Raw genomic sequence first — 22,494 nt, 5'->3', positions numbered from 1 at the left:
TGAGGGAGCAAAAGCAGTATCGGCCCCAAATATCGGCTCAAGAAAATCGGCAGTCCATAATCGGTCATCGGCTAAGGGTGATGGAAAAAAATCGGTATCGGCATCGGCCCTAAAAAATCCATATCGGTCTATCCCTACTGATGGGGCCTCAGTCCTCTTTCTGTTCACACTATCGTCTATAATATATACTGACATAGTTTCGTTTTTACTTTGACGTGGCCCTGCAGCATGGTTATGAAACCCCTTCCTTTCAGATGAACTTAAAATTGGAGGAAGACCTTAGTGTTTCTGTGCTGTAGACTGTTGCTGTTTGATGTGTTCTATATTCCACATCTGGAGACGTGCAGTATCTTCCATGGACCAAACTACTCCTCATCCTGCGTCCTTACAAGTGTTTCAGGCTGACGTGGTTTCATCTGTTTTTTCAAGCGTCCCAGTGCAACAGCATGTGATCTAGAGGGTTAAATACTGTGGCAAAAGCAAAGTGAACCTGGAGCGCTTTGTGCTCACAAGGCACAGAGGTCTGAGTGCGGTTCACTTCAGAGGCGTCTGAGTTTTCTTGGAGTGTTCACGTATGTGCAAAAAATGCTGAGTCACCGCTCTGAGTCCACTTAGAGGGCTGAAAAGGACCAAGTGTGGCCATTTTGCATCTCATCGTGGCTTCATTTCTACGTGAGCGTTGTATGTCTCCTTTTGGTTGTTTTTCATTGCTTTGTTTTGCATGTCTGTGAACATTTTGCATCTTTTTGCTGTCATTCTGGATTTCTTTGACATGGTTTTGCAGTTGTTTTACATCTTAATGGTAATTTTACATGTCTCTGTAACCATTTGCAGTTGTTTTTCATCCTCTGTCAGGGTTCCCTTGGTCATGGAAAACCCGGAAAAGTCATGGTATTTCACAATTACATTTTCCATGCCTGGAATTAGTACAAATCATTAAAAGGTTTGGAAAAATCATTGTGCATAATGAAATTGTTAGAGTAATCTCCTGTGGATAACCTTCAACATGATGTAACATAACAGCAAATTATTTTCTGTAGCTGTCAGGTAACGTAGCTTTAATATGTGTCGATGTGTGAGGACGTTTCTCGGTGTTCTGTCTTTACATTTATGTATGCCCTGTAGCTAAAATTATGTTTGATTAGAGTTTGAATGTCTGATATGTTTGAAAAAAAATGATGGGTCCTTGAAAAGTCATGGAAAAGTTTTGAAATTTCATCCATGAAAAGGTGTTAAAACCCTTCTTTGTCCTCATTTTGCAGGTGCTTTGTGTCTCTTTGGGGCTGTTTGACTGACGTTCCAACATGAAATATTACCTGTCAATTCAAACGGAGGCTCTTGCCCAGGGGCTCTGACTTCTTGGACCTCTGGGCATGTGCCCAGTAGGCCTGTCCAGTAATCAATGTCTGAATTCTGTTTCTCCACCTATTTATTCAGCCTTTTCTTTATTTTCACACCTTTCTGTCGCTCAGATGTGAAATTGTCACATAGTATTTACAAATGTTTTTGCAAAAATGAGCTGTTTCCTCCTGAAGTTCCAAACATATACTGGCGTGGCAGAGCAGTAACATAAAAAAAATCTTGTAGAGGTTGACCTGTAATTCACTGCACATAATGAACCCTGTGGCAGTACAAGTCATAATATTGGAGTTTTATATGTTTGGGTGTTCCTGTAATTACCAGCACACTGATGTGACGTGAGTCACGTCTACGTCTACAGCTTTTCATTTCAGCCAGCCACAAGGGGTCTGGTGATCAAACACAGCAGGGAAATTAAGTGAGTATAACACAACAACAAGGTGCCGTTGAGCAAGGCACCTTAACCCACTACTGTTATCCAGCAGCCAACAGGTAAGGTTGTGACTGTGGCAAAGCTTGTGTGCTTACAGATGGGATTACATTTGCATGAGTGTGAGGCAGGGTGTTTCTGTAAAATAAACACAGTATTAGTGGTTGGTAAACCTGCCCTGGATAAACAAATGTTTATAGAAACACAGCAGCTGCTGATGTCACTACCTTACAGATGAAATAATCAGTGACCAGCTGGCTGCAGTGGAAACTTCTGGACCGTACACTCGTCTATTTCTTCTCTAGACTGCGGCACATTAAATGTTGAATGTCACAGTGTTCACTCAGTATCTGCGTTTATCTCCTCAGCTCATGACGGTCTGCACTCCAAGTCCAACACAATATGATGAACATGAGGAGCGTATGACTTCACATGTTCAATATGCTGGATGTTTGTTATCCACCGTGCGTCAGTGATGTCCTTTAAAAGAGAGGCGATGCGGTTTGCTGTGTCATCGGCCCAGGCCTGCCACGCCTCTCTGTCAGCTGTCCTCCCAGAAGCCCTGGAGGTGGCATCATTGATTACTGGAATGGCTGCCGTGCTCGGTAACACTGAGGTAACGTTCTGGTGAATGTGCAAAATGCCTCCCGTTGTTCTCTTCAGCAGTCGACAGGCGACAGGCCAGCCGTCCTCAGAGCTCGGTATGAGACCCAGGTTCACTCTGTCGGCAATGTCACACAGCTGGAGCTGAAAGAAAGAAGAATAAAAAACCCCTTTAATACTGTTAACTAAATTCTCTTTCCAAAACACCTTTATGAACTTTTGTCATATTTGTGTAATAGATCTTTATAGCTACAGTCAGTGCACAAAACATTTAGCAGCACATGCTTTTAACATACAATAAATCGACTTTGAGACTCTAGCTGAAGGCCACGATTTACAACGTCACTCGTGAAATATTTGGTATTCTGGGGAAAAGATACAGATTAAAAGGACTGCCAATGGCATTTTAAAACCAAGAGACTACTGTACAAAATGAGACAATACCGAATATTGAGATGCCTTTAATGTCTTGTGCTCTGTGCAAATTTAAAAAAAGAACAATTTGAATTTTTCACTGCTGTAATGCAAGAAGTGTGCTTGCAATTACAGTGAAATTTAAATAGGAAAAAATAGGAAAAACCAGACTGCCCTTGGATTAAGTTTTTGCCGTCCAATTTTCTGATGCGCCCAAACATCATTGCTAACTTTTACACTCCAATCTGAATTGTTCTTTTGATTCTGCAAAAAATACCAGCGTGGTTTCAAATAAAGTCTGTCTCTGGCACTTTTAATAGTTATGACAAAAAACAACAACTATCAAATAGTAGAAATCCTGGATAACTGCTAAAAATATGATCAGCTGTTTTTTTCTGTGTCGATCTAGTTCAAGTTTCACGACATAAAATCTACTTAAAGGGTTGAAATAAAGGCTCCTGGCAGAGGTTAGGAACTGAGTGATATAGTTGAAATCAATTTGAAGTATAAAACCAAGCAGAAAGAAACAAAACAGTTCAATATTCATCCCATGGAGTTGTGGGGGAAAAATGTATATATGAATATTCTTAATGTAACTTTATATTACAGTTCATACATCATTTTGATGACAGAACAGTGTAACAAAATATCATATAATCACTGTATCATCACAATATTATTTCCATGAAATATTAGAAATAAAAATGACTAGAGTTATTACAGATATACAGTATGACAACAGTGATACGCACACTGTAACAGCTAAGTTTTCCCACCAGAAATGACCTGAATTCTAACATTACTTAATTTAATTACTGTGATATTACCTCAGCATTCAATGTGTTTATTTGAGTGACGCATTATTGGTTTGTGCAGCTATGTGTAACTTTCAGTGACGATGGGAACTACGACAACCACAAGAGGGCATACGTCAACACTTCCCTCCCTGTGGTGAGGTATTTAATTAGGACAGAGCTAATATTGTAGTTGCGTGTAAACAATGCATGTTACGTAAGCAGTATGGAATACATATAAAAACGCATTACTTGTCGGTTGTCTCCTTGGTGAACAATGCAGCGGTCAGACACCCCGTTTGCCATGAGGTTTTTCTGTAGAGCTTCAACTGCAGCAGGGTTCCACTCACAGGCGTGAACATGGCTGGCCCCCGCGTGGACCAGATACGGCAGAGTGAAGTATCCAATACCTGAGAAAAGATACAGTTGTTATAGTTAATAAATCAATTTATGTTTAATTGCTATTTAATTGTAGAGGGGTTGGACACAATACAAATAACATGATGGGACAGGGATTACACCTAATGTGGGACTTGTGACAAAACTCACCACAGATATCCACTACAAGATTCTATGTAGGGATTGTATAATACATGGTGATGTTTCAGTCAAAAAATGTGTCTTTATCAGTGTAAAACCCTGCCCCATATTGACACAGTTATGCGTACCTGCATACAGATCCACCACAGTCTCCCCTCTGCAGTCAAATCCAGCCACCCGCAGCTTCTCTGTGATGTTTCCAGCTGAGAACATGCATTTAGTGACGTTAAACTCATACCTGAAACAAAGGTGAAGACATTATAAGTTCACACATGTTCTGAGCATAGTCCATTTTTTATTTATGTGCCCAATGCCCTTTTCAGTGAGCAATTCTACAGCAAATAAATCACTGATTTATCAAGACTTAGACTTACCTAATCCTATTGTCTACATGTTCGACCCAGCTGTGCTCTCCTAACAACATTGTCACCACGGGAGACCTAAATCCATCCCTGGATATTCGACTCATCTTTGCCAGCCGCTTTGCCCCCAGACCGTCAGCCACTGCACTCCATAGCTCTTCATCTAAAAAAAGTAACAAATAGCAGTCAATAAAAGTCCTCATGAATTATTTTGTACACACAATACTACAGTAAAGTATGGTTAAGTTTGAGAAAAGTACCCATTTTCTTCCACAGTGGCAGGGAGAAGCAGTTGTCTCCCAGCAGGACTAGGTCTCCATGCCTCTGGAAGCTGCGAGGGAGGTCCCCCCTCACGTCCTCTGTCCATGTTTCACCATGAGATTCACACAGCTCCTGGAGGATTTTCTTTAGTTTATTACTACTCGTCCGTCCATTCTTCTTCTTTGACTGCAGAGGACACTGTGGTGAAAACAGGACAGCAGATCCTGTAAATTAATTTTACTGCTGAAGTATAATACTGTGTTGCTAATTCTAACTCAGCTTTACCTGACTCCAAACTATTTCACAAGCACTGTCTGAAGCCACCATGGATTTGAGAGATTGCAGATCAAGTTCTGGCAGACAGGAAGGTAAAATGGGCAACAGGACAGTCCCATCTGAGTCCTTCAGTAAACATAAATTCAGGTCCAGAGCTCCTTTAGACTGTAGATACTTCCTGTAAGAAATGACGTTTATACATTATATGTTCATTGACATTATTATTATTACTTTACATTATGCCACATTATTACATTACATTATGCCACAAAAACATATTAAACTTGTTAATCAAGCCATCTTTTTTTGTCCAGATTTCTCTTAAAGTTAATTCCCACTATTGTCTTTGGTTCCTATGCTAAATGCTAGCTAACTTAGCTGCAGCAGCCATCCACTCACTAGATGGCTTATTACCTGAACTGCTGTGTGTGACACTGCGACACACGAAGACAAGGCACACCGTCCATTTACCAGCAAACAAACAAATCCACTGTATTTATGTTTGACGGTTCAAGAGCGCTAAATTAGCCTACAATCAAAATTACAGGTAAGCGGTAGCTGCTAAACAACAACACACGGCTCTTGTTTCTAGTCGGACGTTTATACGGGACGGACGTTTGAGAAGACAAAGCTTTATTGTGAATACAAACAGCTAGCTTAGATGTTAAATTAAACCGCCACGGCTCAAGCTTCTCGGAAGTTGAAAAAGGGGCAATTTATTACTAAAAATGGCGGCTACGTCTTTATCTATGTTGCATTTTTGTTTGAGGACGCTCTTGTGATTTAAGAAGAGGGAATAAATCAGTAGCAGTTTGGACAAAGTTGCTCGTCGACGTCGATAGATGGAGACAAACGGCTCCGAACACAGGAGGGTGAGTTGGCTTAATTAACTCAAATTACACGAGTGTGAGACACAGTAACGTTAAAGTACAGTAAAGGTGCTCTTAAATAAAGCATAAAAACTGAAGTCTGTTTAATATCACATTATCGTGTAGCCCAGTAGTTCTCAACCTTTTTTATGTCAATGAAAGTGATACACATTAGTTGTGCATCTGAAAAGACTGTGGTTGTTACATCAAGGCAAGGCAAGGCAATTTTATTTATATAGCACCATTCATACACAAGGCAATTCAGTGTGCTTTACAAGAGAAATACGTTAAGATAAAACATTAAAGGAACAATAGATCATTAAAAACAAAAGCTAAAAGCAAGAAAAACAGTGCATTTAAATGCATTTAAAAAGCAAACATAAAGCAAAAGCAACAGTAGACAAATATAAAAACAATAGCTACAGATTATCCTAACAATAAGTTACATATCTAGTTCACTGGTAAGCTGTAGTAAATAGTAATGTTTTAAGCCCTGATTTAAATGAGTTGACAGTTTCAGCCGACCTCAGATATTCTGGAAGTTTGTTCCACAGGCGGGGAGCATAGAAACTAAAGGCTGCTTCACCTTGTTTGGTTTTGATCCTGGGAACACTGAGTAAACCTGTTCCAGATGATCTGAGGGGTCTGGATGCTTCATAACGTACAAGTATATCAGAGATGTATTTAGGCCCGAGACCATTTAGTGCTTTATAGACAAGTAACAAGATTTTAAAGTCTATCCTTTGACACACAGGAAGCCAGTGCAGTGACTTAAGCACTGGTGTAATGTGCTCCACTCTCTTGGTGTTGGTGAGGACTCTGGCAGCAGCGTTCTGGACGAGCTGCAGTTGTCTGATTGATTTTTTACTCAGGCCTGTGAAGACACCGTTACAATAGTCCAGCCTGCTGAAAATGAAAGCATGAACAAGTTTTTCTGTATCTTGTTTAGACAGAAATTCTTTTATTCTTGCTATGTTTTTAAGGTGGTAGTAGGCTGATTTAGTAATTGTCTTAATGTGACTATTGAAATTTAGGTCTGAGTCCAGAACTACACCAAGATTTCTGGCTTGATTTGTAGGTTTTAGTGTCATGGCGTCAAGGTGAGCACTGACTATTGATCTTTGTTCTTTGGGGCCAAAAACAACTATCTCAGTTTTTTCTGTGTTTAGTTGTAGAAAATTCTGGCACATCCACGTATTGATTTCGTCAGTGCACTTATTTAGTAGATATAGGGGACTGTAGTCATCTGGTGACACTGTTATGTAAAGTTGTGTGTCATCTGCATAAGTATGGTAGGAGATCAGATTAAAAGTTGAGGAGATAACCGTAGAGGAAGTGAAACCTATGTTCAGAATAGTTACTAGTATGACTCTTACTCACATTGGGCTCACTTCTATAGTAAAATACTAGTGTAAGAAAACATTTCCCCATTTTTCTGGGGCTCTCTCAGGGACCCCTGGGGGTCTCCAGACCCCAGGCTGAGAAACACTGATGTAACCTTTAATAAAGACCAAGAAAACGTTTTAAATTTGTGTCAAGCTGGGACAATAAAATGAACTTATAGAGGCACAGCAGCCAAATGAATATCTACATAAGGAGGATGATTTCATTTATTTATTTATTTAATTAGTGTGTATTTCAGGCTTTACTATGTCACCAGACCTTTATGCTTCTTTAAACCAAAAATTTAATTAGGGTTTTGTGGTTTTGTATTACTCTTTAATACTTTTGGGGAAGACTAAAAGAAGAGTAGTCAAAGCTGATGCTTTGACTACTCTTCAAAGGTGTATCCTCCTGATTTATAGTCTGTCAGAGTCCATTTTCCCAAAAATGCTGGATTAGATAAAATGTTTAATCTATATCTAATAGATTATTGGTGGTTTTGTATTGATACAAATGTAATGAGAATAGACTTGTTGACATGTTGCCCTTGATAGATAGATAGATAGATAGATAGATAGATAGATAGATAGATAGATAGATAGATAGTACTTAATTGATCCCAAACTGGTAAATTCTTGTGTTACAGCAGTAAGTAATCAAAAAGTGTATGGACATGAGAATATCGAAATATAAAAATATATACAAAAACAAGTATTACTAAAATTTGAAATATACACGAGAAATATACAGGAATAAAATAACAATATCAAAACTATTGAGCTATGGAGGACCGACTGTAGAGAGCTCTGAGTGCTCTCTGTCAGACAGAGGCGAGGTATCATATAGCACTATGACTTGGGGGAGGAATGATTTCCTGTATTGGTCCTTGTGACAGCAAAGCGGAGATGGGTTTTTTTTTGGGGGGGGTTTTACACCGTTTAAAAGTTTTGTCTCAGCTCTTCCTGTTTTATTGGTTTTGTTCTTAGACTTTATTAATTAATTATTCATTGATTGACTCCTGAGCTACACTAATGTCCTTTTGGAATATGTGTCAGTTTGTTAGTGTCAGTGGTATTGTAGATATGGCATTGGCCTTTCATATAGCAAACCATTTTCATTTTGGGGGGTGAAGGTATCTGCGTCTTTGATTGATATTTTATTGTTATTTATACTTTATATTTGCACTCTTTCTGGCTTTGTATTGCAACTGCTTCTTGTCTTATCTTATCTTTTTTTAAATTCCATCTCATCTTATCTATCTGCTGAACGTTAGATCAGTCATATCCTCAAACTTGTACTTGCAGCGAGATCAAACTCTCCATCCTCTCTGATCTCTCCTTATGTAATGAAAACTGGCACCAGATTTTAAATTCTGACTTTTAGATGTCTGCAGTCATGAGAACATTTGAGTTGGCAGCTTGGTCAAAGGAACATCTGACAAGTCATGTATTAATAATGTCCTCCCCTGCACTAGATATAAAACAGCAGGGATCCTGACTGATGGAGACGTACAGTATCTTTTCCACCTTTGGTCCATCACTTCAGGGCGGACTGAGAGTGAAAGATGTTTGGTTCATTCTCCGGGTCGTTTATGGTCCAGCCCTGCCCCGTGCGCCTGATAAAGTGCCATCTTCTTGCCTTCATAGCAACAAGGAGGCTATAATAGCTCTATGACTGAGCTGAGCCAATATTGAGCCATCATCAGTTTTTATGTCTTTACCCAAAGTGATTTAGCAGGGGCTTTTATACAGCGTGTATGGTCAGTGTAAACTTTATTATTATTACGAGCCACGGATACATAACCACACAGACTTTAAATTATAAGCTCGAGCAGAATTTACAGTCACAAAAAGGCTGTGATTAATACAGATTCTCTGGTGACTGCAGCGTGGCTTCTGCATTAGACACACAACACAAGGGACTCACTGTTTAAAAATAGATATCAGTAATGATAACCCTCTGTTAAATTACCATTTCAACTTAGTATTTACTAAGTTTTAGGCCAGATATTTGAAGTTGTAACCCAAGACTTTAATGACCTGGGCTGGTTACAAATGCAACATAACACAATTTTATCATCAGTAGTGATATGAAAGAACCTTTGTCAAGATGAATAACAAGAAAGTGTGCTCGTATGCATAGTATGCTACACTAGTAATGCATGTCACATGACATAAGTCACATGACATGGCATTATGTTGGCAAGAACTGTACTTATCTTAAGAAAAACTGAGATGTTTTTTGTAAACTTAACCATGTGCTTTTGTTGCCTAAACTTTTTGGCATTTTTGCCTTTTATTAGATAGGAAAGTCTAGCCTGAAATTGAGAGAGAGGGGATGAACTGAACCCGCAGCTACAGTGACAACGACATAGCCTCTGAGCATGGGGTGCCTGCTCTATTGGGTGAGCTAGTGGGTGCCCCTTGTTGCCTAAACTTAAGGAAATAAACGTAAAAGCGACGTGTTTTACCTATGTAGTAAGCATCTATTGAGACCCGTCCTTGAATGTCCAAAATCGACGCAAGAGGGTACCTAGTGTGTCATATTTTGATTTAAGTCCTCTAACAAAGTGATTGCATTTGATGAGCTGGGATGGTTGGCAAACCAATATTTGGGCCCAGAAGAACAACCAGCAAACCGGTTTGCCTGATGAAGGTCTAGTCACCGAAACTTTACAGCATTAAAGTCATTTCTTTACAAGTCGGACAGTGTGCAGGCCACTGATACTGGCACATTTTACAACAACCACTATAAACCCCCTTTAACCTCCTATAAAGGCACTGTACATGACCGCTGCCCCAAAAAAATCCTTCAGTGGGACCCCACCTACCTTTTGACAGTTACTTAGGGCAGTCAGATAGCTACTTATAACTAAATGTAAATGAATGGACTACACTCATATAGCGCTTGTCTAGTATTCCAACCACTCAAAGTGTGTTTACACTACGTCACATTCACCCATTCACACACGCATTCTCACACTGGTGGCGGAGGATGCCACCTGCTATTCAGTGACCACTCACATGCACTCGCACACCGATGGAACGGCCGTTGGGAGCAATTTGGGGTTCAGTATGTAGACTAGAGGAGACGGGGATTGATGACCCGCTCTACCTCTGAGCCATTAAGTATAACCTTCCATGAAATGGGGCCTCGATGGGTTTCTTTGCCTCGGGCCCCCCAGAGTCTAGAATCGCCACTGAACATGTACACTTCAAACATATGAGCTACATCACTAGATATTCAAAACAAAAATACAGATTCAATCAAGTTATGTAGTGGATATGGAAAAATATGAATAAATGAACTAAAACTAACCAGAAACATGTTATACAAATTGAGAAAAGTGAACATATTGTATTCCCTTGGTGGTTTCAGTGAACGGTGATTGAGTCTGAGGACCTCTGCAGTGTTTACCTCTGCTCTCTGGAGCCTTTAAACTACACATGAAGCAACACTGGAGGGATTAATGCATCTGGTGTCTATAGCCAATTACCTCCATGAATACACTCCTTCACACTCTCCTCCCCTGGGTAATACTACAGGGCGAGCAATCCAGCATATTAATGTGATCCAGAGAGGACCTTCATCTGTGTCCTTTGTTCCTTTTTGTTTTACCTGTCCTGCCCCTTTAAGATTAGACATTTCAATCTAGGCGTGTTTCCTGCTGCCATTGACTAAAACCGAGAGGAGGCATCCTGCGGGGAAAAAGCATCAAACAGCTTTTACGCGTTTGTGTCCATTCAGACGGTTATTTCTTATATCTGACGGGTTTCTTTTTTTATTTTTAATACATGAAGGCTCAGTGACCATGAGCAGCAGCATGGTCACAGTCTAATGTCCGTGGACGCGTGTAGGATCATTTATGATTTACCGAGATGATATGAATGTCAATCGGTCAAGGTCCGCGCTCCCAATGCAACAGCCACGGCTGGATCATCTAGCGTCTGCTGGGAAACATCTGCCGCAAGCATTTGGATGAATTTCTTTTCTATATATTTGTGTTATTAATATATGCTGGTAAGAGGCTTGAGATTGTCTGTGTGTGAGAAAGCAGCGTGGGACTGTGGGAATGACATGATGCAGTAAAGACGGGAAACTGGAAATAATAATGGATCAGAAAACAATGATGATGTGACTGCGACACTTTAAAAAGAAAATGCTGGTGCAGAAATCTTTCTTATTACTGAGTAAGTCTTCTGTTTGTGTTTTTCTTTTTTGCCACATTGACTGAGCAGTATTTGTGAGAGCCACCAGCTTATTGTCTGAATCGTTTCACAGTATAACAGCTGATATAAACCCAAAGAAGGACCGAGGACACCATGTCGGCGGTGATGATAACACGGAAGGTGCGAAAATGGGAGAAGCTCCCGGGGAAAAACACTTTCTGCTGCGACGGCCGGGTGATGATGGCCCGGCAGAAGGGAGTCTTCTACTTGACTCTGTTCCTCATCATCGGGACCTGCTCTCTCTTCTTCGCCTTCGAGTAAGTTCATTTCCTATCTCTGTCTCTGACTCCTAATGGCATGATACATTATGATCCTGAAGGTGCTTATAAATCACTTAAAGGCTCTTGTGCCCCTCCGCAGTCCTCACAGTGTTTCCATATGTACTGAGGTGTAATTATCACTGGGAACAGGGTGATATGTCCCCCCATTTAGTGTTCCCCCACTTTCGAAAACGTATAATATTTAACCAAAAAAATCATACTTAATATGCTACTATCAGATTCTGGGCTCCTGATATACTCCATAAAAATGTCACAGAGGAATGTATATTTAACATAATTAGCAGTATTCTAGCAGAATGAAGAATGATGACCAACTCGATTATTTCCTGGATTTTGTTTTGGCTTCCATAGCCCCTTAATATACTTAAAAATAAAGGAACTCAGATTTAAATAGTACCTCAAGACCCCCATTTTAGTGTGTCCTCCCCACTTCTTAAACGGAAGTTACACCCTTTTATATGTATGTTCGAGTGAGTAACGTTATCCAACATGATGCAACTTTGCAACTAGTCTTTCCAAAGCTGTGTTTGAGAGAGAATATCAAAATCCTCTGTTCCCAGCTTTTCAAATGTGAATATTTTCTGGTTTCCTTTGTCTTCTTTGATTATAAGTCAAGTATATTTCTGGTTTTGCACAAAATAAAATATCACCTGATTTTCTGAGAGCTTATGATTGTTTTTTTTAGCATTTTATAGACCAAATTATTGATAGATTTAGTTTGAGAAATTAAAATACAGTACTCAAATATGCATACAGTACTAAAATTCATCATGATATTCCAAGAAAGTCACATGACTTACTTCCATTGCAGTCCTGAAGTGTTAGGCAAGGAGGCAGGCAGGACATGTACATGCTACCTATTTCACATTTTTACACTAATACACCTAATAAAAACATTAAAACATTAATGTTTTACAGTCATAAAAGACAATTAAAAAAAACACTCAAATTTGGACCTGCCCTGGAAAGGATGTTTCACTATACAAGCTTACTGGTCATCCATTTATTAGCTGCTTCTTTACTCAGAGAATGGGCAGATTTAATTACTTTTGGGGATTTTATTTACTCCCCCACCCTACCCCACCCTACATCCCCATGTAGAGGAATTTTTAATTGATAAATCAAGGAAATGTAGATTAATCATGGTATTTATAGTCCAGGGCTGCAGCTAGAGGTTATTACCATTATTGACTGATCTTGCAATTATTTCCTTGATTAACAGATTTATCATTTAGTCAATAAAATGAAAGTAGTGAAAAACACAAGAACAAAACACAAAGTGATGCATTTTAATTCCGTGTTTTATTCATCCAGATATTCAAAACCCAAATATCTTCAGGTTACCATCATGTATGACAAAGGTAAAGTTTAAAATCCTCACATTTGATTTACTTGATCCAGAAAATATTTGGTAGTTTTGCATAAAAAATATTGATTATAGTTGTTCTGACTCCAGTTTTTAGTCTCATCTGATCCATTTCTGTTGTATGAATTTGACAGACAGTAGTTTTAAATGAGTATTTAATATTTTTGAGCTTCTGTGAAGTGCTTAAATGTGATTCTTTGGATCAGTGTTTCTTGTGCAGTCTCGCTGAAAGCTGATCTGTAGCCTCCTGTAACGCCTTCATTTGTAACAAGCAAGAATCTCTGTTTTGAGGAGCTCCCAGACTCGCTGTGGATCCATGTTTTGTTGCTCAAAATTCAGTTCCTGACAGAGAGAAGGTTTATGATTGACCACATACTGAGGTGTTAAATATTTAATAGCCTTAGCTGTCCAGCTTCTCCTCTGTTTTTTTCTGTTGTCTCAGCAGTTCTGTCTCAAACCACTACTCGCACAAACCCAGTGGACTCATTAGCACTGCAAGCACCGGCTTGGATGCAGCATGTGAACCCAAATCCTGTCAGCTGAGGTTGCACAGAGGATTGTTTTTAAAATGAAGAACATGAGCTTGAATGGTGATCGTAAAGCAGTGCTGCTTCTCGTTTGGTTGCATTTATTTTCTGTCTTTGTTTCCTCTTTCTTCTCTCTTGTCTCGCCAGTTTCTAAACTGATAAATCAGGCACGATGATTTAGCACAAAATCCTGCTCTGTAGCACAGTAACCCCTCTTGACTGTGGGCGTGTATGCAGCTACCAGGCCAAATGGATTTGGAGCATAGCAGAGAAGAGAAGTAGCTGCTCTCACATAGTGCCAGGCCCTTCCCATCTCTATCTGCTTTGCACTTTAATGGCCTCCTGCTTTTTCTTTTGAGTCCGGACAGAAGGAGCTGTTGTCCGGCTGGGAGCAAATAGAGAGAGATGATACTTCTCACACTGAGCGTCCAGAGCCCAGAGGAGGCATTGTGGTGACTAATGGCTGGAGGGTTGTTAGCATGCTATGTTCATATTACAGTTGAACATAATTATCTCTCATGGGGGGGGTGGATATTAACGCAGAGATTGGACCCAGACAACATGGGGGTAATTTTCCAACTCGCCATTACACGGCATGTTGATACGTATCTGATTTAAACCTCTGACAGAGTAATAGCCTTCTGCAAAACAGCTCTGAGGTTTAATGCATTCACAAACTGCCCATTTGGATCTGCGTTTAATACAAGCATTAAAACTATGAGTCCATTCTTTCTTGGTATGAATATTGTAGAGTGGAATAACATCAGATAGTGTTAGCACTGCAATGTGCAGATTGATCTGCAGATTATTTTCTCATCCAATAGATTCATCTTTTTTTGTGATACATGCAGAAAATAGTGAAAAAATGGCTGATCTAATCAAGCGGTAACCTCGGGGGCTGAAATATGAAGCCCAATGCGGAAGTGCTAAAAACCGCAATTACTCTAATGGCCACTTGAGGCTGGCTCCAAGAGCGAGTCAGTCCCTTCAGACCCCAATGGTGAAATGCCCAACTTAACAACAGAAATAAACATGCTTACAGCCTGGTACAAAAATGGTTTTGGTCTCCATAGCTAATTTCCCCGTTCATGACAACTGCAGGGGGGATGAATTGTTACATAACTCACCTGTTTAAATGTAAAGTTATGAATAATTAGGCTGTCGCTGCTTTGAGTGACAAATGGATGCCATTCATTGACAAGTTGCTACCATGTCGACAACACTGGTTAGATAACGTAACCATGGCATAACCCCAGATTCACAAAGTGTAGCTGCCGTAGTTGTCGCTATTTCAGTGTATTTTCAATTCATTAAAGTTAATAGCATCATTTTGGTCACCTTAAAAAGTCTAAAAGATCCTCTAACGAGTCACATGTTTAGTTTTTCTGGTAAGTACATATAGTATTAATGCTTTTAAGCATGTTTTTTGATAGCAAAAATTAGCATTAGCGCTAACACAGTTACCCACAGTTGTAAATGCACCTTGCTATCCAAGCTAGCAACTAGTGTTAGGATCAGGCCCCCAGGAAGTGTGCAGGGCATCAAAGCCAATATTCATAGTGGCCAAACAGTGGTACTGCAGTTTCCAATGTCCGTCACGTGATGCCAGATGCCCAAAGACTTTTCCCCATAGACTTACATTGGGAAAGTGACATCTGTAAATCAGTGGATACATTTTTATGAGCATCACAACCCCCGCTGAATGACTCCGTTTACTATTGGGATTTGATCAGTGTGGTCCGATAACATTTGGAAAGTCTAGAAGAGCCACACGATGAAATCATTTTATCCCCCTTCAAGTTAGCGAAAGCACCAATCAGCCGAGTAATTTCATACCCCAGAAATAGAGCTTTTTTGGCTTCACGCAACACTGAGCAACTTTCATAGGAATGAACAGGGTCCCACCTTCAACACTGCATCCAGGTCTCTTAATACATCCATTGTTTAGGTTCGTGCCACCCTCTCCTCTAAATATGGTGACTTCTGGCTCCAAAAATACAAGATGGTGGTGCTCAAAATGTCAAAGGCTTCAAAACAGGCGTCCACAAACCAATGGGTGACGTCACGGTGGCTATGTTCATTATTTTTATACAGTCAATGACTCTGATTCTCCAGGTGATGTATTCGAATTGCTTGTTTTGTCCGAACAACAGTCTAAAAAATAGATTCAGTTTACCATTATATATGACAAAGAAAAGCAGCAAATGAATGTTTGGCATTTTTAGAAACCTTTTAACATATCACCACCATCAGGTCAAAATGGTTACTGTGCAGTACTTTGGTTTATGACTGAATAGCTGCAAAACAAATGATGGTCCCCTCAGCCTTAGCTGTACTTTGTTTAGTGCTAGTCAGCAAATGTTAGCATGCTAATACACTAATAACTAAGATGTCTAATGCCTGAGTGCAGCTTCACAGAGCCGCTAGTATGACTGTAGACTTGTCAGATGGTCGTTCTGTCAGTGAACAGCTGGATTGTTTCACTCATCATATGCTCAAGATGAATGAAACAATTGATCAGTTATTGAAATAATAATCAGTCAATAAATCAACTAACAGCTTCGGCTAATATGGTTTATAATATTGTCACTGTCCCAAAACACCATACAGTGGCCATAATTTATCAAAACTCAATCTGTAAAAGGCTTGGCATTGATTAAAAACTGTACAACAGTCTACTGCACAGAAGATATCCATGACTCTGCATCATCATAATCTAATTTTTAAAAGCAAAGCAGTTTGTGTCGGCTAATTCTGGTGCATTTTGCTGCAGTTCATCATTCTGTTGTCAGGTTCACTGTCTTTACAGTGTAGTTTTCTTGTTTTAAAGAATTCATTCCTCACATGTTGGCTTGAGGTTGAGCTTTGAGCTGCACTGGTGGCATTCTTAGGAGAACAGAGAGGGCAGTGTCCCGGCGTGGGCTGGCTCATATCCAGCACCAGCCGAGTAGACATCTCACTTTTATCACCAGCCATCGGCACCCCGTGCAGGGAGACCTCTCTGTGCTTTAATTTGTGCTAAACTGCGGAAACGAGCAGCCGAATACACAAATGGAAAGACCCATTAGGAACGACTAAACAAATTATTCAGTGAAGGGGTGGGCCCAGCCTGTTTTTCCCTTTACAGGCAGAATCAATGTTAGGACTGTGTGTCCTCACCCTGTTGGGTTTGTGCCAGTTGGATATCCACTGATCTCATTTTTAAATGAGATTTTGCATATTTACATTTTACCCATGATGCCTCACATGTATCCGTGAAAGGCTTCCACACAGTTGGATGCTCACTGGTTCAGTTCCCATGTGTATGTTTATGTTTGTGTGAATGTGGTGTGCGTGCATGAGTGCATATGTGCATGTAGATAGCCACCTATGGAGCCTGGATGATGGAACAAGAAACTGGAACACAAGGACAGTGTGTCATCTGTCTGTCCACCCCAGGACACTGAGCCACGAGGCCAGAGAAGCATATGTGCATGTAATAACACTGATCCTTCCTCTCTGCTTGTGCGTGTGTGTGTTTGTACTCTATCTACATCCGTCCATCCGGCTGACCACCCGTCCTCCAGTCAGCCTCATAAAATGTGAAGATGTATTGAGGAGAAGTGCAGAGTGAGCGGCTGCAGTCAGAGGAGATCTTGTAACCGATCCCTGAGCCTCCCTCAGCATCTAACCCCACCCTGTCTCCCTGTTAGCCAATCAGAGAGCGGCTGCCGGCCCCAGCTAAATGAGCAATAACATGATTTATGCCCTATTCAGAGTACATGCACCATTTACAGTAACAGTGATCTACAGGCTTTGTTCTCTGGATACTTCCCTGGCAGGAGGATGTTTTCCTGTGGAGGGCGAAGTGATATTTTTGCCCACATCCTGTGACATACAGGGAGGCATACTTTATGTTCCCTCACTTTGTCCTCATCTGTTTGACTTGAAATAGATGCTCTCCTGGTGTAAATATATAGAGATGGTTTCCTCTTTTATCATGCCGTTAAATCACTGGTATTGTTTTTCATGTGGCTGAAATTAAATCATCAGATTTATCACCATTCTTCATTTCACTTAGTGAATATTCTGTGACGCAACATCTGTAATCCTAGCTTTAATCCTGGTACGAGGACCATGACCCTGGCTCTCATGTTTCATCTCTCTCATATGGCGTTTAAGTGTTGCATAACAAGGAAGACTGTTTTAAACTGGACAACATGATTGCATCCGGTGAAGCTTTGGTGTAGCCTCTTTTTGATTCACTAATATATTGAATTAGGATGTTTCTGGTCAGATATTTGTAGCTAGCGAGAGGTCGCAGCTCGCCACAGTTTGTGTTTGTAAATGTATTTCGATTACATTTGAGTCACAGAGGTTTTGAAAAACCTTGAAGGTCATTTTACACTTACTTTTCTAAAGGCATTTTCACATTCCTTAAAGACTCTTTAAACCATCAGGATGAAAAAATATTCTGTCTGTTGCGAAAATATATTTTTAAGTTTAAGTTTTTAAGTTGTGACTGTATTTCTCAGTCCAGATAGCCAGAACTGTTTGTAAAACACAAGGAAAATATGAATGTGTTCCTTTGAATTAAAACATTAAATATTGGAAAGTAACATCAATATATACTAGGACTCAGATCCTGTACTCAAAGGAATACCTCACCCCGCAAGTGACTATTTGTATATCAGTTACTCACCTAGTGTTACAGCGAATTTGCATGCCTCTGGTGAACAAAGAATCCAAAAAATCCAATAAACTGAAGTCAGAAGGGACCATGATTAACAACAAGACTACATCAAAACATCCGTTTACAGACTGCAGTATAATCCATGTCTCATTTATTCAGTCTTATGCTCAGTACTTCCCAAACTGACAGCCCTGTCCGATGGGAAAAGTAAACTGAAAGTAAACTTATCTATGCTCTCTTCTGAGCCAGACTCCATTAAAAAAACAGTAATTTTACCTCACTGAACACGGGAGCTGCTGTTCTACCGCTGCCTTGATCAGTTAGTTTGTTTGTGTGACTTTGGTGTTTTAACAGGTTAGTTCAGATTCACCAACGTCGCACAATAACACAAACAAACTAACTGATCGAGGCAGCGGCAGACCAGCTCCTGTGTTCAGTGAGGTAAAATTACTGTATTTGTCAATGGAGTTTGGCTTTGAAGAGAGCATAGATAAGTTCCCAGTAAGAGAGGGCTGTCGCTTTGGACATACCACTTGGATAATTGAGATTTGGGTTATACTGCACAAGCTGTGTATGCGTTTGTAAATGTTTTGATATCGTTTTTCTGTTTCAAAATGCGGACCCTTATGTCTGAAATTCATTGGGAATGTTCTTCATTTTTGGATTCTTCGTTTGCTGGAGGTATGCAAGAGTTTTCCTCACGAACTCACTTTAACACGTGGTGAGTAAGTGATATACAAATGATCATTTTGGGGGTAAAATATTCCTTTACAGATACAACAGCTTAAAAATACTACATTATAAGTAAAACTCCTGCATTCAAAACCAATGAAAGTAATAAAAGTATTTTCAGATAAATGTACTCATTGATGAAAATAGGAAATTGTCCTCTGTTATGTTTTACATTACATGATTAGATTGTTAATACTGATGTGTCAATGAATAAGCAGCACTTTGTTGTTGTAGCTGGCTAAGTGGAGCAAATTTTAAGTACGTCATAGTTTCCAACCGAGGGACCTGCCTCCCCAAAAGGCCAAAAGATGAATCTGTGGGATCATAAGATGATTAATGAGAGAGAGAGAAAACAACAAATACTCTCTGATCTTTTCTGTTTTTGTGAAATAATAGATAATTCTAGAACAAGTATTTAAAATTTAGAGAGGAAATCTCTTTTTGATTAACTGTAATAACTCACAGACATCTGAAACATGCTGAGGCGTCCTAACTACACACTGATTTTCTTGTAAGATGCTGCAAGCCAGAAAAATGGAGAACCACTGGTTTAATCTTTAACACTGAATTTTATAAGTGCGTCATGTGATTTTATTTTTAGATCTGAAAAGTTTTAACAGCTGTCAAATAAATGTAGTGGCATAAAATGTACAATATTTCCTGCTGCATTGTAATGTGGTAGAAGGTTAAAGTATGAAATGGGAATACTTAAGTAAAGTACATGTACCTCAGAACTGTACTTGTGTAAATGTACTTAGTTGCTTTCCACCACTGCTTCAGTCAAACATAGTGGCCAGAAATGACTTGAAATGGTTTAGAAATATTGCTTCAACTTAAAAAAAACAGTTGAAAAATCTTTTTTTATGTTGCAGCAGACTGAATATTTTTTCACCCAGATGGTCTGAAAAGCGACCTTCTGGATTTTTCAAAGATCGCCCCCTTCATTTCTCTGAAAAGGATGCTTAGCTCTGTGACTCAGTTGTAATTGTAGTACTCGAGAGCCACAAACTGGAGAGACGCGATTACATTTGTGTAAAAGGGCAGGAGTTGTCAGAGAATTCTGCTGCAGCAGGATTTACAGTATCCACCTCTACTCAGAATATTTACCAAGTTGGGAAATGGAGTGGTTTTCTTTCCATTTGTGGAAAAGGCGGCAGAGGGAAAACTGGAGTTTTTGAGCTTTTGTTGTGTTTTTTTTCCAGCCGTTCCCTAGAAGCAGTCACAGTCTACAGATATTTGTATGACAGAGTTACCGAGGCCTGCAGATCTGCCTGCACAGCAAGTGCATAATTCATTTGTAGTATGATTCATTCAGATCCGCAACAGCTTACAAGTGTTAAGTATTAATAAAGGAAGGGTTTGAAATGCTCAACAAAGGTAAAATGTCATGAGTCAGCAAGGCCTGACAAGGTGACGTATTAATCCCTGGTTCAGTGGTTTTATTGCTGTAAAGTTAAAGTCATTTTAATTCAGCGATAACCCGACTTTACGAGCTTCTCATCTCTGAGCTCGTGTCATCCTGTGTTAAGAGGGGAAATCCTCTGGATCAAAGTCTGCAGTAGACACACCCTAATGCATCTAATGCCCAAACTCACACACACACACACACACACACACACAAGAGAGTGAACTTCACACTCTCCATGTAGAATCAGCTGTACTGTAACTTATCTGTATGTTATGTAACACAGTAACTGTTTCGTGCTAATGTGACTATTTCCCTTGTTTATGACCAGCTGAGCGCAGGTTTTTCAGCTAATGGGGTCCCATTATTAAACAATAAAAATATCTCTTCTCTGTATTCAGAGAGCTCAGGGCCTAATGGTCACTCTTTAATGATTTTATGACAGTTGTGTAGGGGCCCATTAAGGAAACAACAGAGTACAGCATATGGCAGGAACACTTAATTTGCATACTAAGTCTGGTACACTGAAATGTATGAAATTAAAAAGTTACGCACACGGTTTGTTTGATATCTTACAAATTACTGCCATGATATCTCAGGAAATAGCACCCCTGCCAGTAAGGTTAGGTTTCAGAAAAGAAATAACTCAGTGTTGACTATTAGTTTCACACCGGACACAAACCCCAGTCTCCTGGGTTGAAGTCCTGTCTTTGTTTGACCCAGCCACCACCCTGACCATCTCCCTACATTGACTTTGTCACCCTTTACACTACTTTCCCTGACTTCCTCCTTCGTTCATGTTTATATGATTGAGGAAAACCTCAATGATTGCAGCCTCCTGGCTTACAATTAGGTGGGTTACGTACAATTTATAGTGCGTTACCTAAGTAGTACTATCATAGGTACTTTGGATATATCGTATATTCGTATATGAGAACAACCCGCCTTGGGCCCTTAGCCTCAGGAGATGAGGAGCAGCTACAAAAGTCTGATAAACTCACTTTTTTCTAACTCCAAATCCTCAGATTTTTTTCATCTTCAAACTTGTAGTCTTCAGCCCCAACTGACGCTGACTCAGGTAACATCACTCGAAGCAATTTATCAGACTTAACACAGCTCCCTCTGGAGCCACACAGCTGTAGTTCTCCCCAACAGACTCAGGTGAATTTCTGCTTGAACATAGAAGTGGCATTTTCATGTTGTAGCTCGCTGGGGTACTTGAGTGCTGTACACCACTGGACTTTATTGTTAGCCTCAAAGGAGACACAGAAAGAGAAGGAATGTGGAAGAGGCATGTGAGTGTCACTTGGCGGTCTGATTGATTGGCTCACTGATGAAAATGTTTCCCTCACATAAACACAGGATCTGATAAAGTCCAGTTTTTTTCTTCTGCTGCCTTTGTGGCGGTGACGGATGAACACGCAGCGTCACTGTGCCAGCACCACCCTGCTTCTCAACAGCAGCAGAGGAAAGGGTCACATCCAGGAAGGACGTGGAGAGCCTGATGGGAAGCGATGATTGAGTGGGCCTCCAATACCTACCAGTCATCATTACGGGAATTACACTTCATCGACAGACTGCCTCTCCTCAGTCTGAATCTCACTGGCTGCCTCTCGGCTCTAACAAATGGGCCAAACATTCTTCACAGGCCTGGTCCAGTGGAAATTTCTATTGATTTGATCTCTGCTCCGAGTTTCCATTAGTGTGAAAAAAGACACTGCAGGGAAACTGCTCAGACCAGTTCAGCCGGTGCTGTGTGTGTGTTGTTGTTTCATCAGTGCACAGGTATGCTGACGTACCTGCATGGTGTGTCTACATGAACAGGTGCGACTAAACAGGTGGACTTTGTTCTCTGCCATGTTGTGCTGACTGGCTGTTGTTTACTCAGCTACATCTCTTTCCTTTTTAGCTGTGTGTGTGTGTGTGTGTGTGTGTGTGTGTGTGTGTGTGCGTCTGCGTCTGTGTCTGTGTCTGTGTGTGTCTGTGTGTGT

General features: G+C 40.2%; 2 protein-coding genes across 3 annotated transcripts in view; one reads left to right on the top strand and one right to left on the bottom strand.

The window, feature by feature from the left end:
• Window positions 1–21: 21 nt before the first annotated feature.
• trmt12 (tRNA methyltransferase 12 homolog) lies at window positions 22–5,632 on the bottom strand. The gene is made up of 7 exons (XM_050042126.1): window positions 5,454–5,632; window positions 5,049–5,217; window positions 4,763–4,961; window positions 4,515–4,665; window positions 4,269–4,378; window positions 3,853–4,010; window positions 22–2,536 (listed from the first exon to the last, which is right to left on the bottom strand). Exons 1-7 carry the CDS (start codon window positions 5,504–5,506, stop codon window positions 2,159–2,161), a joined length of 1,218 nt encoding a protein of 405 aa, XP_049898083.1. The 5' UTR covers window positions 5,507–5,632; the 3' UTR covers window positions 22–2,158.
• Window positions 5,633–5,721: 89 nt separating this feature from the next.
• Window positions 5,722–22,494, top strand: part of zdhhc9 (zinc finger DHHC-type palmitoyltransferase 9) — a 48,147-nt gene continuing 31,374 nt past the window's right edge. Inside the window, exons 1-2 of one of the 2 annotated variants that reach the window (XM_050042128.1) lie at window positions 5,722–5,911; window positions 11,573–11,777. In XM_050042128.1, the coding sequence (XP_049898085.1) occupies window positions 11,614–11,777 (164 nt within the window). In that variant the 5' untranslated portion in view covers window positions 5,722–5,911; window positions 11,573–11,613. Of the gene's footprint in view, window positions 5,912–10,954; window positions 11,482–11,572; window positions 11,778–22,494 lie in introns of those variants that run through there. The other variant, XM_050042127.1, reaches the window with a different exon arrangement.

The sequence above is a fragment of the Epinephelus moara genome, chromosome 4 (assembly GCF_006386435.1).
Source record: "Epinephelus moara isolate mb chromosome 4, YSFRI_EMoa_1.0, whole genome shotgun sequence".
Taxonomy (NCBI): Eukaryota; Metazoa; Chordata; class Actinopteri; order Perciformes; family Serranidae; genus Epinephelus; species Epinephelus moara.
Note: the sequence above shows the minus strand (reverse complement) of the source record. Positions and strands in the feature narration are given on the sequence as shown.